At 36.7% G+C, this 15,177-nt stretch overlaps 1 protein-coding gene across 1 annotated transcript; it reads right to left on the bottom strand.

Annotated features, from left to right (window-relative positions):
• Positions 1-843: 843 nt before the first annotated feature.
• Positions 844-9,576, bottom strand: LOC150096219 (organic cation/carnitine transporter 2-like). Its single transcript, XM_090409007.1, has 4 exons — positions 9,184-9,576; positions 7,812-7,915; positions 3,075-3,229; positions 844-881 (listed from the first exon to the last, which is right to left on the bottom strand). Exons 1-4 carry the CDS (start codon positions 9,574-9,576, stop codon positions 844-846), a joined length of 690 nt encoding a protein of 229 aa, XP_090265133.1.
• Between the last annotated feature and the right edge of the window lie 5,601 nt (positions 9,577-15,177).

Raw genomic sequence — 15,177 nt, 5'->3', positions numbered from 1 at the left:
TACTCTTTTAAAGGTATATGTAACAACGCAGAAGTGATAAATTCTAACGAAATAAGTCATATAACTTTGATATTACTAGTGCTTTTACCCTAATATCATTTAATTATTATTATCATCATCATCATCGAAGACAGTGATATAAAATTCATTGATATCGGCTATGAAGAATCCAAATTTTGAGTGGTGAAAATTGAACAGAGTTAACCATGGTCAACAACGAGCGGAGAACAAATGACGTCGCCATCTTTACATTCACAGTACAGTTGCTCAAGGGAAGAAAGGTGAGTCATGAAGTGCATCATATGCCTGAAGGATTTATCTTCCGACGGAAATCATATAAGCTGTGTAGGAATCTTCCCTTTACATGTTTCGGCTTTAAGGACAAACAAGGTTTGCGCTGAAACACATCCTGGCAACTTAAATCCAATGCAAAACGTGAGGAATGGAAGTGACTGTACTGCAAGGAGAACAGAGAAACTCTGCAACCCACGGAGCAGCTGATTAAGCCGGAGGCAAAATCAGACGATGATTTTGAACTGAACAGTCCATAAAATACTTTAGGACTGTTCAGTTCATCAGACGATGAACTCAACAGTCCAAAAAATATAGACGATGCCTATAATTTGACATCTTTAAATATACTACAAGAAAACGGTTCAGAGACTATAAAAGCCAGCTTAGTACTTCTTTCCACGATGTTCTAAGCTGGCTAACAAAAATCAAAAACGTTAGCGAATATGAGGATTTTGTTAAACATAATAATTTAGAGTGGATGCAGCTTGTAAACGGTAAAAGACATCAACATTAGTGTTAACGTACTAACTGAGAGGCAACATAATTTGATTAAAGAGACATCCGAACTCCGTCAAGAACTGAATTCCCTAAAAGTATAATACGAACTCTTAAATCAGAAACAATATAAAGAAGATCTTGTCATAAACGGTCTCCGTGAAACTGAACTTGCAGAAAATCTCAGAGATGTATTTTAAAGTTAGGCCATGCAATTGACATCCCCTCCCCCACAGCCTAACGACATTCAGACCGAAAATCGGATTCCTAGGAAGAACAAAAAAAAAACAAGGCTCGCCATGACCTGCACCAGTCATAGTTTGTCTTACAAGCAAGTCGACAAATGACAATCTCGTAAAAGCCAGCAGACTGAAATAAACAGTTGCCGTGGATTTGAAAGGATTGCAAGATAGTATCTTTCTATCTGAATATTTAATACCATTCAACCAGATTCTGTTGTACTAAGCAAGAAAAGCAAAAACAGAAAAGAATTACCAATTTTTGTGGATCACAGATGCTAAGATGTTCTTCAGTAAGTCACAAACTTCAAAGTCGATACAAATTAAAAGCTCAGAAGATAGATAGGCTGCCAGAGTGAAAAAAAAGGCTCCTAATCCCAAAAAGACCACAACAGAAAATGAATGTAAACAATCAGAATGTGAAAAACAAATCATAATCTGCAGTAATTCGTCTCAGTACTCTGTAAAATAAACATGTTGGATTGTCAATTAAGACGATTACGCAACAGTCTTTCGTATGTTACCCTATCACATGCTTTAGAAAAATCCAACATTATCTTAGTGTATCCATTCCCTTTATCCAACTGAGCGTTAACATTCTTATAGCATTAGTGGAAATTGCTAAAATACGATCTTTCTTTAGTAATCCCATGCTGTTCCTTGCAAAGTATATTTTGTTTGTCCCACCCATTTCTGAATGTGGGTTCTTACCGACTTCCATAACATCTTCACCATCATTCCAGAGATACTGACAGGTATTTCTAGAGAGGTGGTGATTTGCTGTTCATTTAAGCTATCTGGACTTATGCCGCTCTTAGTCACCGATCTGAAATAGTTTAGATTTGATTTCGATATGGTTTAAGTTTCTGTATTATAATTTAGTGGGTTCATGGCGTCCAAAGCACAGTCAATAATAGCAACAACGGCATTCGATCGAAAATACTTAAGTTCGATTTGCGTCATAATACGAGGGAGATCTCTACAAGGGCTTGTCAAGGAAAGGCGAGTTAGTCAGTCGCCTATCGATGCGGAAGAGTTTTTCTGCAACAGAATATCCTACAATTTCAACTGTTCTATTTCCAATTCCTCGAAAGTTTCAAAGAAATATTTCTTAGTTATGTTATATTATAATTTTAAGTGTATTTTTCAAATCGATTAAGCATATGTTGTCTGTCCGTACCCCAGTCATTGCTGAATTGTAGCTGAACGGTGTGCCTTTGAAATTCTGTATTTGGAATCCATACAGAAACGTGTATCAAGGCATCTTAGCGTTAGTTTAATCGGACCATTGTTAGTGCAAAAATGGGCAAAAATATTTGGAGTATATTACAAAGTATCTATGGATAGCGTTTATTAACAATTGGTGTTTAGAATGTACATCCAAAATTCCACTCTTTAACCATATGCCCGTGTAGTTCACTGTTGGTTTCAGTTAGGTTATATATTTGGACAACATGATATGAATTAATACTAATAATGCCGTGATGCATGGAATTTAACGATGTTTGATATTTCGGTAATCTGTTGAAGTTTGTCATTTCAATTTTAATTTTAATCGGGCTATTTATAATGGCAAACGTACACAAAAAACATATTGCATTAGATCTATATAGTCCTTGGAAATGGTGGTTTAATTTAAATATTGGTAAAATGTAGAATTTTTTTTTTAAATAAAAAGCTCAAAGATAGCATAATTAACATAAACCTGCAGACAACAAAGTCACAAAACACATAAACATATCACGCTTTTTTGATAAGTGCATTATCAATTATGAAAATCGATCACGCTATTTCACACATAATATCTGTTAGGTTAGGGAACACAGATGGCAGCAGTGTCGTTCTCTCGTGCTCATGCCTTCAAAATGAACAGGCGCGATACGTCAGTAGTCGTTGACGGCTAAGAGTGGGAAAGGCTGCTCAACGATGTTAAAAGGTTTTAGGACTAAAGGAACCAATCCAAAAGATTGAACAAAAGTGCATTTCCTAGATTATGTCTTCATGGTAAAGATGTATCAAAACATTAATAAAACTATCAATACTTACACAGAACAAATCCGCTAGTGAGAATACCGGTTTCTCCAGCAGCTATGAATAATCTCAGTATTACATACATGACATACGATTTGGAGAAGGCAGTCAGGGTCCCAAACACGAGCATCATCGCAATACACGACAAGATAACTACCCGTCTTCCAAATCTGCAAATAGGAGAAGAAGGAGAGCACTTAATATAAGCATTTTGAAAGAATATGATCCTTATTATGCATAGACGTAGATGCCGTTCTGTCAGATCTCTTAAACCGCTTGTTTTTCTTGATGAAATTTGGAAGATGAGAATATATATATATATACCCTTTTATTTTTCCTTAAGTCATGTATAATGTATTTGTTTACGTGATAATAAGTAATATTTAAATCATTAGTATTTTAGCTTACATTTTTTTAAAGTTCGAAGTAAACGTAACGTGGGAAGAGTGTGTATATATGAAGGCCTTCGTATCATCAAATTTATTATCCAAATAATACTTTTCAAACACAAGAGTTTCATAAAGGAGAATATAAAGGATGTAATCAGGAGGGTTTTTTTTTTATGTGATTCCCACATGCCAAATATTGTTAACTTATTTAGGCCACTAATATCATAGGTAGGATATTTATTCTTATTTTTGATATTTATATATTATCCAAAAACGCTGCTCTATAGACTTAAGGCGTCCAATAAGCGAGGAAGTGGTTTCACACTTAGTGACGAGATTCATCTTCCACCTAGAGGCATTCTCAACAATGCCATGCATGAGAACCCACATCCTGTTTATTGGAAAGCGGGTACACTAACCAATGAAAAAGAATTCTAACTTTATCCTTGCATCCTTATTTACGATGTGTCTTTTTAATTAAAGATGAATTAGTCGGTTTCATGCGAAATTAGAGGATTTCTCTATCTTCGTAGAAGCTCGAATTGTTAACGTTGCAACCCAAAAAAGTGTAATTCAGATTATTTTAGACAGGGTTTGCCAACACAAGATGGCATTGGTTGCTGCCATACTCTCATAGAAGTCTTGAAAATCATCTGCAGATGATTGTCGATTGAAATCGATGAGCAGTCGGTCTCCACGCTTGGTGAGAACCAAGCGTGGAGACCGACTGCTCATCGATTTCCAATATTTAGATAGGATTAAAACACAGGTTAATGAAATGCTATAGTAAGTTTTTCAGTCTTGCTTGTGTGGGTTTGATTTATATAAAATTAAACCTACCCTATTCTCTGGGGAATAAAAACACTAGAGGACTTCCGTTATCTATATACAGAATGTCCCAAAATTCACGCAAGAAGTAATTTTGATAGAAAACACAGGTTTTTAATTACAAATTGTAATTTCTTATTGATTCATAAAGTATACAGTATAGGGTTATGTATGGAATAGCATATCGGGTAAATGGCCTCCACGGCTTTGCTGGCACATACACTCTCTTTTGTCGAAATTTTCCATGACCGTTTTGCATAAATGTGGCTGAATTTCGTTGATACAGCGCTCAATTTCCTCCTTCAAGGTGTGGGCTTGTTGGCATAAACCTTAGACTTCAAAAAACCCCAAAGAAAAAAGTCCAACGGCGTTAAGTCACATGATCTGGGCGGCCAATTCTGATCACCAAAACGGGAAATTACACGACCAGGAAATGACTCATGCAGTAATTGAATTGTTTCTCGGGCTGTATGGCATGTGGCACCGTCTTGTTGAAACCACATATCGTCCACATCCATATCTTGCAATTTAGGCAAAAAAAAACTGGATTATCATGTCGCGATAGCGAGCACCATTAACTGTTATTGCCTTACCAGCCTCATTTTCGAAGAAGAATGGACCGATGATGCCTCCAGCCCAAAATAATCCGCACCAAACAGTGACACGTTGTGGATGCATTTGTTTCTCAACAATCACTCGTGGATTTTCTGAACCCCAAATGCGACAATTTTGTCGATTAACGAAGCCATCAAGATGAAAATGAGCCTCATTGCTGAAGATGATTTTGTTCGAAAAATAAGCATCCACTTGTTGTTGTTCCATAATCCATTCAACGAACTCTCTTCGCTGTGTGTGGTCAGTAGGCTTCAGTTCTTCAGTCAATTGAACTTTGTAAGCATAAAGATGCAAATCTTTCGTGAGAATACGCTGTAGAGAGCTTCTCGAAATGCCCAATTCAAGACCACGGTGCCGAATTGATGTTTCTGGACTCTCAGCAACACTCTCACGAACTACTTCGATGTTTTCTGTTGAACGACGGGCAGAGTGTATAAGATCACTAATTGATCCAGTTTCCTTGAATTTTTTAATTAATCTTTTCACAGTTGATGAAGTTAAATCACTATTCCGACAATATTTTTTACGAAAATTGCGAACTGTAGCTGCCAAACCTTCATTATTTTTAAAATATTGCTCAACAATGAAAATGCGTTGTTCTTTCGTGTAGCGCTCCATTTTTAATAACCTTGAACTGTCAACTGTCACGCGGTCTTTTTTTTTTTCTCGTTGGCAACACTTTACCTCACAAATGGCGCTAAATTTAAATCTTGCGTGAATTTTGGGACATCCTGTATTTATGCAAAATGAAATACATTTTTTTTTTTTTTTCGGTACGAAACGTTATGTTACAAACAATGACTTTTGATATACAGGGTGGTTCAAAATTCCATGTACAAACTTTGAAGGGATGTAGAGAACATCAAAATCAACCATATTCACATAAGAAAGCATGACCGGAAACGCTACCGGAAGGTACTAACAGGGACAGAAAGATACAGAAATAGCACAAGGCAGTAATTAGTGAAAAAAAAAAACTTTATTTGGCGTAACTGAACAGTTCAATAGTAGTTGGATACATAATACGGTAAACGAGGTGCATGTCTGCCATTTCAGCGTTCGTAAAATGACGCATGTTCTTCGTACGACTTCGAAAGCTTGAATGAGGAAGCCTCAATTGCTCACCTGTAGCGCTGGTGAACAGCGCCACCTATCACTTTCTTGTGACGTTTCCGGTTCTGCTTTCCTATGTGAATATGGTTGATTTTGATGTTTTCTATCCCCCCCCCCTCAAAGTTTGTACGTGGAATTTTGAATCATCCTATAGATGGCATTTGACTATTGTAAAGATGAATATTTTTATAAAACCTTACTGGAGTGTTACTGCAAAACGAACATTTGATTCACTGCTCGATGTTCTTCAGTAGTAGGGTATGCTGGGAAAACTGTTTAAATCTCACTTCCGTTTATGTCATAGGTGATAGTGCAGATGATATGATGAGTTTTAAAAGTGGAGTTGCTAGACTATGTGGCATTGTAGTAAAATTGCTGCATCACCCATTATAACTATCTGTTATGACAATCCATTGTAGATTCAAAGCATTCATGTACAGCGCATCGCCAAAACAATATCAGAGTGTCGAAAGTGTGCGCAAACTCATTTAGTATTGACTATTAAAAACCAGAAGGATTTTTTTAATAATACTTTAATAATTCTTAAATAATACTTTATTTATTTTCGAGTTGTAAGTCAGCAGTCAGTTATAAGTGAAGGAAGCACAGGAAGATGATTTGATGTGAAAATATGCACAAAAGAAGAGCACATATTTTCTGTACTGTTATTCGTTATCTTTCAGGATCGTATTATTATTATTTATGGCATCTACATGGAGTGGATTGATATAGAAAGAAGTGTCTTAGAAACCCGAAATGTAAGGTCTGAACAGAGTGTTCTTATTCCAAATAATGATTGTAATATTTTCGACAACACTGGAAGAAATAGCTATCCCTGCTGTTTTTTAAAAACGTATATTTGTTACATAGAATAGCTTCCCCCCTCCTCTCAACGTAACCAATGTATATTCTCTGAAAAAATTTCGTCAATATGTCTTGGATGTTATTATACTAAAATATTAAGAAAAATTAATATCATTGGATAAGTAATTAAAGAAACAAAATTGAAGAATTAAACAACTGTTATGATTGAATATTAATATTCAGTCATCAAAATGTAATTGGCATGTACATAAGCCATGCAAATATGCATTTTAATATCTGAAACGCGAGAAACCCAAAATAAACTGCAACAAAACGCATTAAAACAATTTTCTATCAAGTGATGGTTATGTGTACTTTTCTCTACATAAGCCTTTGTTATTTCATGGAAGCTAATACAACATTAAGTTGAAAAAGAATCATCCAAGGAAACGTCCTTAATAATTTATTTTTTCATTTGCTCAAAGGACACCGCTGAATGAACACAAAACGGAAGTGCACTGTCACTTATAGGAGTCATTTCTATTTCTGTGACAATATTTGCACCAAAGCTGCAAAAAATATTACGGGAATTTTCAGATCCTGTTTATAAAAGGGGGGAGAGGAAAGTAAACAACATGGGAACTGCCATGTCCTATCACTGATGGTGCTGTAAGCTGTTTTTGCCATCTGCTGTCAATCCTTACAAATAAGTCACTCGTAAAGACTGTGATGCGTTCTGTCTCTAATTTGATAGTAAAATAAAAAGTCGGATAAATGATTTTCTTTATTTCTAATCCAAGACAAAAGTGGGAAAATCATTCAAGGGCAAATATAGTATATACTTCATTAGATACTTACTTCATTTAGTACTCTTGAGTACTTTTTTTATGCGACTACGAGGCAATATCTAACAAGCATAATAACGTTTTTATTGACATATACGATGATTACACAAGAAAATATAATTGACACTGCAATAAAAAATAATAAGTGATGATCTTACCTATCAGAAAGCTGTCCAAATAACAGCAGACTGACCATATAACCAACCATATACAAGGACTGACTCAGAGGAACCAACCACTGCTTTTGGCAAACGAGATTCCACTGGAATATAAATATTTTTAAGTCGATAGAATATTCTATTATAATATGTTTCGAGTATAGAATTAGATATCAATTGTCACGGAAGTATATCTGGAATAATTCGAATCCTAGTCACACAATTTTTGTTTTCTCTTTGACGCCAGTTTAAAGGACTGCATGTGTTTAGGCCCCCATGCGTTTCTCGACGAATGCCTTCCATATTCGAGCAATATACAACGATCGATATACGAATGTCTCCACCAGGGGCGGCTCGTGCATAGGCGCTGCGGAACTGCAGCGCCCCCAATTTTTCTCGATATATAAATATATTTATTAATTTATATTTGCTAGTAATATTTAATTTTATTCAACAATCCTATACAATTCTCTTGTTTTGTATAAAAATTAATAAAAATCCATCTTGTAGCACTTAGGAGGGTGAAGTTTAAATATTTGGACATTACAATTAAAGACATAAGAGATGTTATAGTTTTCATTTTAGAACATTATTGGGGTTATGATAATGGATTTTATTTTTAAGTAATTTTGCATGATACTAAACTATATAATTTTATCAATAATAAACAAAATTTTTTCATGTTTAATTTTTTTTTAAATTTTTAACATAATTTTGATATTTTATCCAAACACATATACGCTGTACTTACAGCGTGTATGTATATTTCGAAAGTTGCAGCACCCCCACGATTTCAAGCCACAGGCCGCCACTGGTCTCCACTCGCTACAAACCGTGTGAAGAAATTGTGTCAAGTCATCATAGGTACTTACACAAAGGTAATTTCTAAATTCATCTCTCTCTTTCTCTCACTCTGTTTTTTCTAAACAATCAACGAAAAGGATCATATGAAAGAAGTCGTCATCACTAGGAAGAAGCTATTAATCTTCTGAAATAAATATCGTTTTTTTAAAGAACTGCGGAAGTTAATTAACCATGTAATATTTTATTTATTTACTGTTTAAATTTTTTTTTGAATTCAAAAATTTCTTCTCTTTTTGTGTGTGTACTTATGGGAGTTCAAAGTAACACGTACGCTGCCAGTCTACGAAAAATTCCTAAACGAGTGTTTGATTTCTAAGAAATAGGAAGAAGGCTTAAAATCTTAGCCGATATTCTCAGCCAGGAATGATGCAACTTCCTTCCAGCGATAAACCGTTTATCTGTTTCCGTTGTATAGAGAGAGAGAGAGAGAGAGAGACTCAAACAAGCTCTGTTATCCTTCCGACATAAAGATAGATTCCAAGAAGCAAATGATTTCAATAGCACTTACCTGGGAAGTTAATGTAGATCTAAAAAACGAAGTATCGAATTGCCATTCTGCACAAGGGACCGTCTTATTAGTAGGATGATGATAGGGATCGAGAGACGTCGCATTTGATAGATCGTACATTTCACATTGACTGTACTTATACACACCATCAACTGATACCTTTGGGATGCTGACGTTTTTCCACTCTTCTACAGTCAGGTTTCGGTAAAAAGGTGGGGGTTTACACCAGTGGTCCACATCGTAAGCTAAAAACATAACCCCAAGTTCGTGTCCAGCAACTGGTAACATTGTAGTGATTAAAATTGCCAAAATTATCTGTTGCCAACGTCCATTTTCTCCAGTTAATTGTGTAAAGTCGGTTATCTTTTCATGAGGACTCGGCTCATCGTACATCGTAGATTCTGACGGTATAGGAGACCTGTCATGAACAGAACAACCTATGCACTAACAGCTTGTACAACTACATTTGAATGTTATAGAGGTATAAAATATCTCCAAGTCATTATTATTATTTGAAGGAATTATGTGGAAATGGAGGTAAAATTACAGCTTATGTTAAAACACTGAAACAGATTTCCATTTATACGATAAAAGCAAATTTAAAAGTGGAATTTTTTTTATTAGCACACGAAAAATTATATAAAACACGGCGTAAAAAATATTTTCTAATTCGTACGCAAGTTCATATTTTTGTGATGTAACATTTTGTAGTAATATCACGTGACCATGGAGATACAGATATTTGCATATTTCGTTGTTGTTGACGTAAGCTGTCACGTGTCATCGAAGACTTAATGATATGTCATTATGTTTCCGTTGCTGTGGAAACATAATATAACACATAGTGAATCGCGTAAATCAGCGTTTCTCAAACTTATATCCGTGTTCCTCTTCTTAAATTTTCATTCTTCCCAACAAGTACCCCCCTTATCAAAATAATAATAAATAAATAAATAAGTATATTTCATCGTAAATGTCTATTTTATTTGAATTTATATGTTCATTTAAAGAAAAAAATAAGATTTATTTTTACTAGAACAAATTTTACGAAGATATTATAAATTTTTACTTGATTTAAATAATTTGTCATCAATGAGAGGAGTGAAATTGCTTATGGTGGGATAAAATTTCAGCAAAATTTGGCTGACGGCCTTTAAGATCATTTATGATTTTTACAGCTTCATCCAGAACTTTTCTTATATGTGGCCAAAGCCTCCCTGTCTATGCATCTATGCAACAGTGTATCGGCTTTGCATTCTGGTGCAACAACTTGAATCCTTGAAACAAGCTCTTTTTTAGAACCAACCATAAATTTCGCTCCTTCCGTGCTTATTGCCATCTCAACTTTTACAATCAAGCTCGTTATGATGCATAAATATATTTATATTGTTGAATATTTCTTCTCCTGTTGGCAAAAGAAAAGATCGTCATGAAGTTTTTGATTTTTTTCGTACCTAACGAACATTAGAAGATTTGCAAAATTTATAATGTCGGTGGATTCATCGATCTGTGAGGAGTACGTTTTTGATAGTGTTGTTTGTCGTAAAACTTCCCGTATAGTTTTGTATCTTTTTAGCAATGCTAGGAGGAGAATGATATTGTGTTCGATCGATGACCGTGGATCAAAAGCCCAACAGCAGTTCACAAGAACACTAGTGCAACGCGAGGTAAGCCTTTGGCTATTGTGCAAGTCGCTCAGGCCCTCTCCTGTTGTCCGTCCAATGCCCGTCAGTAATCTTCCTCCTCCAGAAGGAGATTTCGACTGCCGGTCTACACTCGGTGGAAAGAAGGGACAAGGCAGGTCCTGAAACACACAGCTCCCCTCCCCTGCGCGTACACTTTAACAGGACATTATGTTTCCCAGTATGGACGTCACCGACGATCTTGTTCAAGCCTTTAGCAAAGACCAGCTACTTTACCTCTTCAAGAAGATTCTAAAAAGGTTTGACACGGAATTCCCAGGATTCATAAACATTTGTACACATGTCAGCGATTAAGAGGGAGAAGAAGATGAAACAGAGGACGAACCTACAACTATCTCATCACCCATGACCCATAGACAGATGGACTCACAGGATGAATAGGCACCCAAGAGACGAAAGACACAACAAGAACACATGGAAGAAGAAATAACACCACAGACCACATAAGTTTAAACCGAAAAGGTCCCACCAGTCATCCACCGGGATAAAAAGAAGTGGACTTTAGTTTCAAAGTTATTAGGCCAACAAAACATCAATTTCTCCATGGCCAGAAACACAGACGACAGTGTGAAGATTCAGCCAGCTACAGTCACCGACTATCGGAAAATAACCAAGATGTTGGACAACGCCAAGATGCCCTTCCACACCTTCGCACTGCCAAGTGAGAAAAACCTTAAAGTGATGCTCAGAGGGGGTGTCGAGGGCATCACTATCTTCGAGATCACTGCTGACCTGATCAATTAAGGCCTGACACCAGTCAAATTAAGCAGAATGATAAGATCCAACAAAAGCCAATGCCACTTGTGCTGGTTGAAATCAATAATAACCAAAAAAGATATATGACCGTACAGATATCTGCAGGCTCAAAATATCAACTGAGCCGTTAAGGAAAAAGGCATCGGCAGGGCAATTCCGCAGATGCTAAAAGTTCGGACATGCACAAAAACTGTGCAGAGCACCATACATGTGTCTGAAATGTGGCGAGGGACATCAGACCAACACCTGCACCAAACCACGCACAACTCCTGCATGTTGTGCAAACTGTGGAGGACCTCACCCAGCCAACTACAAAGGGTGGCTGGTACCACCGAACCTATCCACTACAGCATTACAGGCAGCTTGGACGTGCTATACATAGTCATTCTTAAAAATATTAGATACCAATACCATCTGAAAACAGTAAAGGAACTATCCTCGGACCACAATCCCATCGTGCTCCAGCTAGCGACATCAGACCTATTCTATCCTCCACATACATTCATACCATGGGACAAGCTAGCAAAGGTCCCTCCGGAGCATATTGGTCCAGTTCCAATCATCCGCACAAAGGAAGAGATATACACAGCAGTAAACAACTTAACCAGCCAAATCCAAAAAGCAGTGGAAGCAGTCAGGCAAACCACAGTCTCCAACCCAAAGAGCTTCATCCTGAAGGAAATAATGGATCTAATAAGAGCAAAGAACATAGCCAGAAAGCGATTCCATAACACAAGAGCCCCACAAGACAAAAGTGCACTAAACAATCTAAATATACAGGTCCGAGAGGCTCTTCAAAAACACAGAAACCAAAAATGGGAAGACAAACTGGCCTACATCAATGCTGAAGATCACTCTGTTTGGAAAATTTTAATAGCCATCCGCACAAAATAACAAATCATACTCCCCATACAAACCAAGAAAGGAATGGTACACACAGACAAGGGGAAAGTAGAAGCACTAGCAAGGTTATCTGTGCAATCCATCTTATACAAACCTAAACATCAACCTTGTATACAAGATACACCGGCAGGTTAAGATAACCTTACGACAGCAGAAAGATAACTCGGAACCTATCACTCCCACCACTCCGGCAGAAATAACAAACATCATAACCCAAATAAACAGCAAAAAGGCTCCAGACGCAGATGGCTTAACCAACCAAATAACAAAACTACTACCAAGAAAGGCCATAGTACATCTTATCAACATAACCAACGCTATCTTAAGCTACCAGCATTTACCCACAGCTTGGAAGATCGCAAATATCATACCATAGAAGAAGCCTGGAAAGAACCCCCATAAACTCGAAAGCTACAGACCAATCAGCCTATTATTCAGCCTTCTAAAAGTGACCGAGAAAGTGCACTCAGAAGACTTCAAGCAGAAACAGGCAAAATGGGAATTTTACCAAATGAGCAGTTTGGCTTCTGCAAGGGCCATAGCGCTGTTTAACAAATACACCGGCTAGTGGAGATCATCACAAAAGGCTACAACTGGAAACAACATACAGCTGCCATCTTCATCGATGCGGCAAAGGCGTTCGACAAAGTATGGCATCAAGGCCTTCTGTATAAATTCATAAAATTTAACATGCCAGTTAAGTTATCAAACGTTATCCACTTATACCTGAAAGACAAAAATATGCAAATCAAAATCAATGAAACAATATCATCCAGACGATAGGTATCGGCAGGGTTTCCTCAAGCACCTCTCCTGTTCTCAATCTTCATAGCGAAAATCCCTCGGAACCCAAGAACAACAATCACAGCATTATATGCATACTGGCAATACATATGAGCCCAAATCTGGCAATTAGAAAACTACAAAGTAGCATTCATATACTAGAAAAATGGCTGGCAGACTGGAGGATCCAAGTAAACCCCGAAAAAAGTCCAGCCGTACTGTTTTCCAGAGAGAGAGTCCACAAAATGGATGACATTCACCTCTTAGGTGTCAAGATCCCATGGCAGAATGAGATCAAATATTTCGGAGTAATACTCGATTAAAAAAAAAAAACTCCAGTTCAGCAATCACATAAAACACACTGCCTCAAAGACATCGAAAGTAATCGCTCAGCTCTACCCTATGATCAACAGAAAAAGCAAACTGGATACAAAAACTAAGTTGCTCATCTACAAGATGGTAATACTCTCGTTTATCACATACGCATCCCCCCGCATGGAATCATACCACGAATACAAACATCCAGAAACTACAGAGAATACAATACAAATGCCTGAGGATGATCTTAGATGCCCCTTAGTACATCAGAAACTCACTCACAAATCCACAGAGAAATCAACATCCCTTACATCTCTTCCCTACTCCTAGATCTAGCTGAGAAGTTCTTCACCAAGACAAGCAACCACCCAAACCCGTTGATCAAGGAAGCGTCAGAATATAATGAAGAGGAAAGATACAAACGCAAAAGGCCCAAGTCCATCTCCATCCTGCGTCCAGCTGAACACAGCTAAACTCACAGCCATCACGGGGCGAGCTTAAAGTTCATTAAACAATCCACGCAAAATACTTCCTTCAGAGACAAAGGGGAAAACGAAAATCATCTTTTTGCTTCACCCATCCAGCCAGTAATGCTATGCGTATATTAGATAACAATGTTTGTTTTATATTTTCAACCATTTCAGTGATTCTTCGATGAACAGTACTATTTGAAAGGCAAATCCGATCAAAAGACCTTTTTGCATTATCTTCAGTCATAATTTCCGCTATTATTTTTGCTGCAGGCTTGACCAAAGGTTCACCAATTGTATCCGCTGCACCATTTTTTGCTATTAATAGCGACACACGATATGAAGCTTCTAAAAACCTTAATATTTTCACCTCGATATTTCACCTTAATATTAACAAGTTCGACATCAGTTTATGAGATTCTTTAAAATTTTTAGTTTATTTTGAAACAATTCTACAGGTTTGTGATTGTATTCGTTATGTTTCGATTCAAAATGGCGATTTAAATTAGATGGTTTCATGCTTTCATTTTTTTTAAAGTTTTACCACAAATGACACATAATAGAATAGGTTCCTCTTCATTTTCTGTCCACGAAAATCCACATTTCAAGTAATTCATATTGTACTGACGAAGTGTTTTCATTTTCACCCTAGTTGATTCTTTAGAGATCTCAGAAGACACACCCTTATCAATTTCATTTGATCCAGGTAAAATATCAACGTTTTCTTGTTGCTTACAGCTATTTGTATCTGCTATATTGCTCTCCTTTGTGCGTTTTTATAATGTAGTCTTTCATCCATACTTAAGAATTTGAAAGCTAAAAATTATATTTATTACAGGTATTATAACTTCCGTACATTATTAAAGCAATAATGTCACTGCAAAAGTAGTACGAATCTATTAATCGTTATTTTAGCTAACAACAAATTTGTAATATGATCAAATGATGAAGCACACTGATTAAAATCTGCTTAACTAACTCCCACATCTACTTAATTACATCTACTATAATGATTCATATAATCAGGGCCGGCTCTACCGACGGTGCAAGACGTGCATTTG

The sequence above is a fragment of the Typopeltis vanoorti genome, chromosome 19, assembly GCF_054136105.1.
Source record: "Typopeltis vanoorti isolate ZY-2024b chromosome 19, IOZ_Tvanoo_1.0, whole genome shotgun sequence".
NCBI classification, from domain to species: domain Eukaryota; kingdom Metazoa; phylum Arthropoda; class Arachnida; order Uropygi; family Thelyphonidae; genus Typopeltis; species Typopeltis vanoorti.
Note: the sequence above shows the minus strand (reverse complement) of the source record. Positions and strands in the feature narration are given on the sequence as shown.

Coding starts and splice junctions, on each gene's coding strand:
- LOC150096219 (XM_090409007.1), bottom strand. CDS start 9,576: ATGTACGATGAGCCGAGTCCTCATGAAAAGATAACCGACTTTACACAA. Junction 7,916..9,183: donor GATCTACATTAACTTCCCAG/GTAAGTGCTATT, acceptor TTTATATTCCAG/TGGAATCTCGTTTGCCAAAA. Junction 3,230..7,811: donor TTTGGACAGCTTTCTGATAG/GTAAGATCATCA, acceptor TCCTATTTGCAG/ATTTGGAAGACGGGTAGTTA.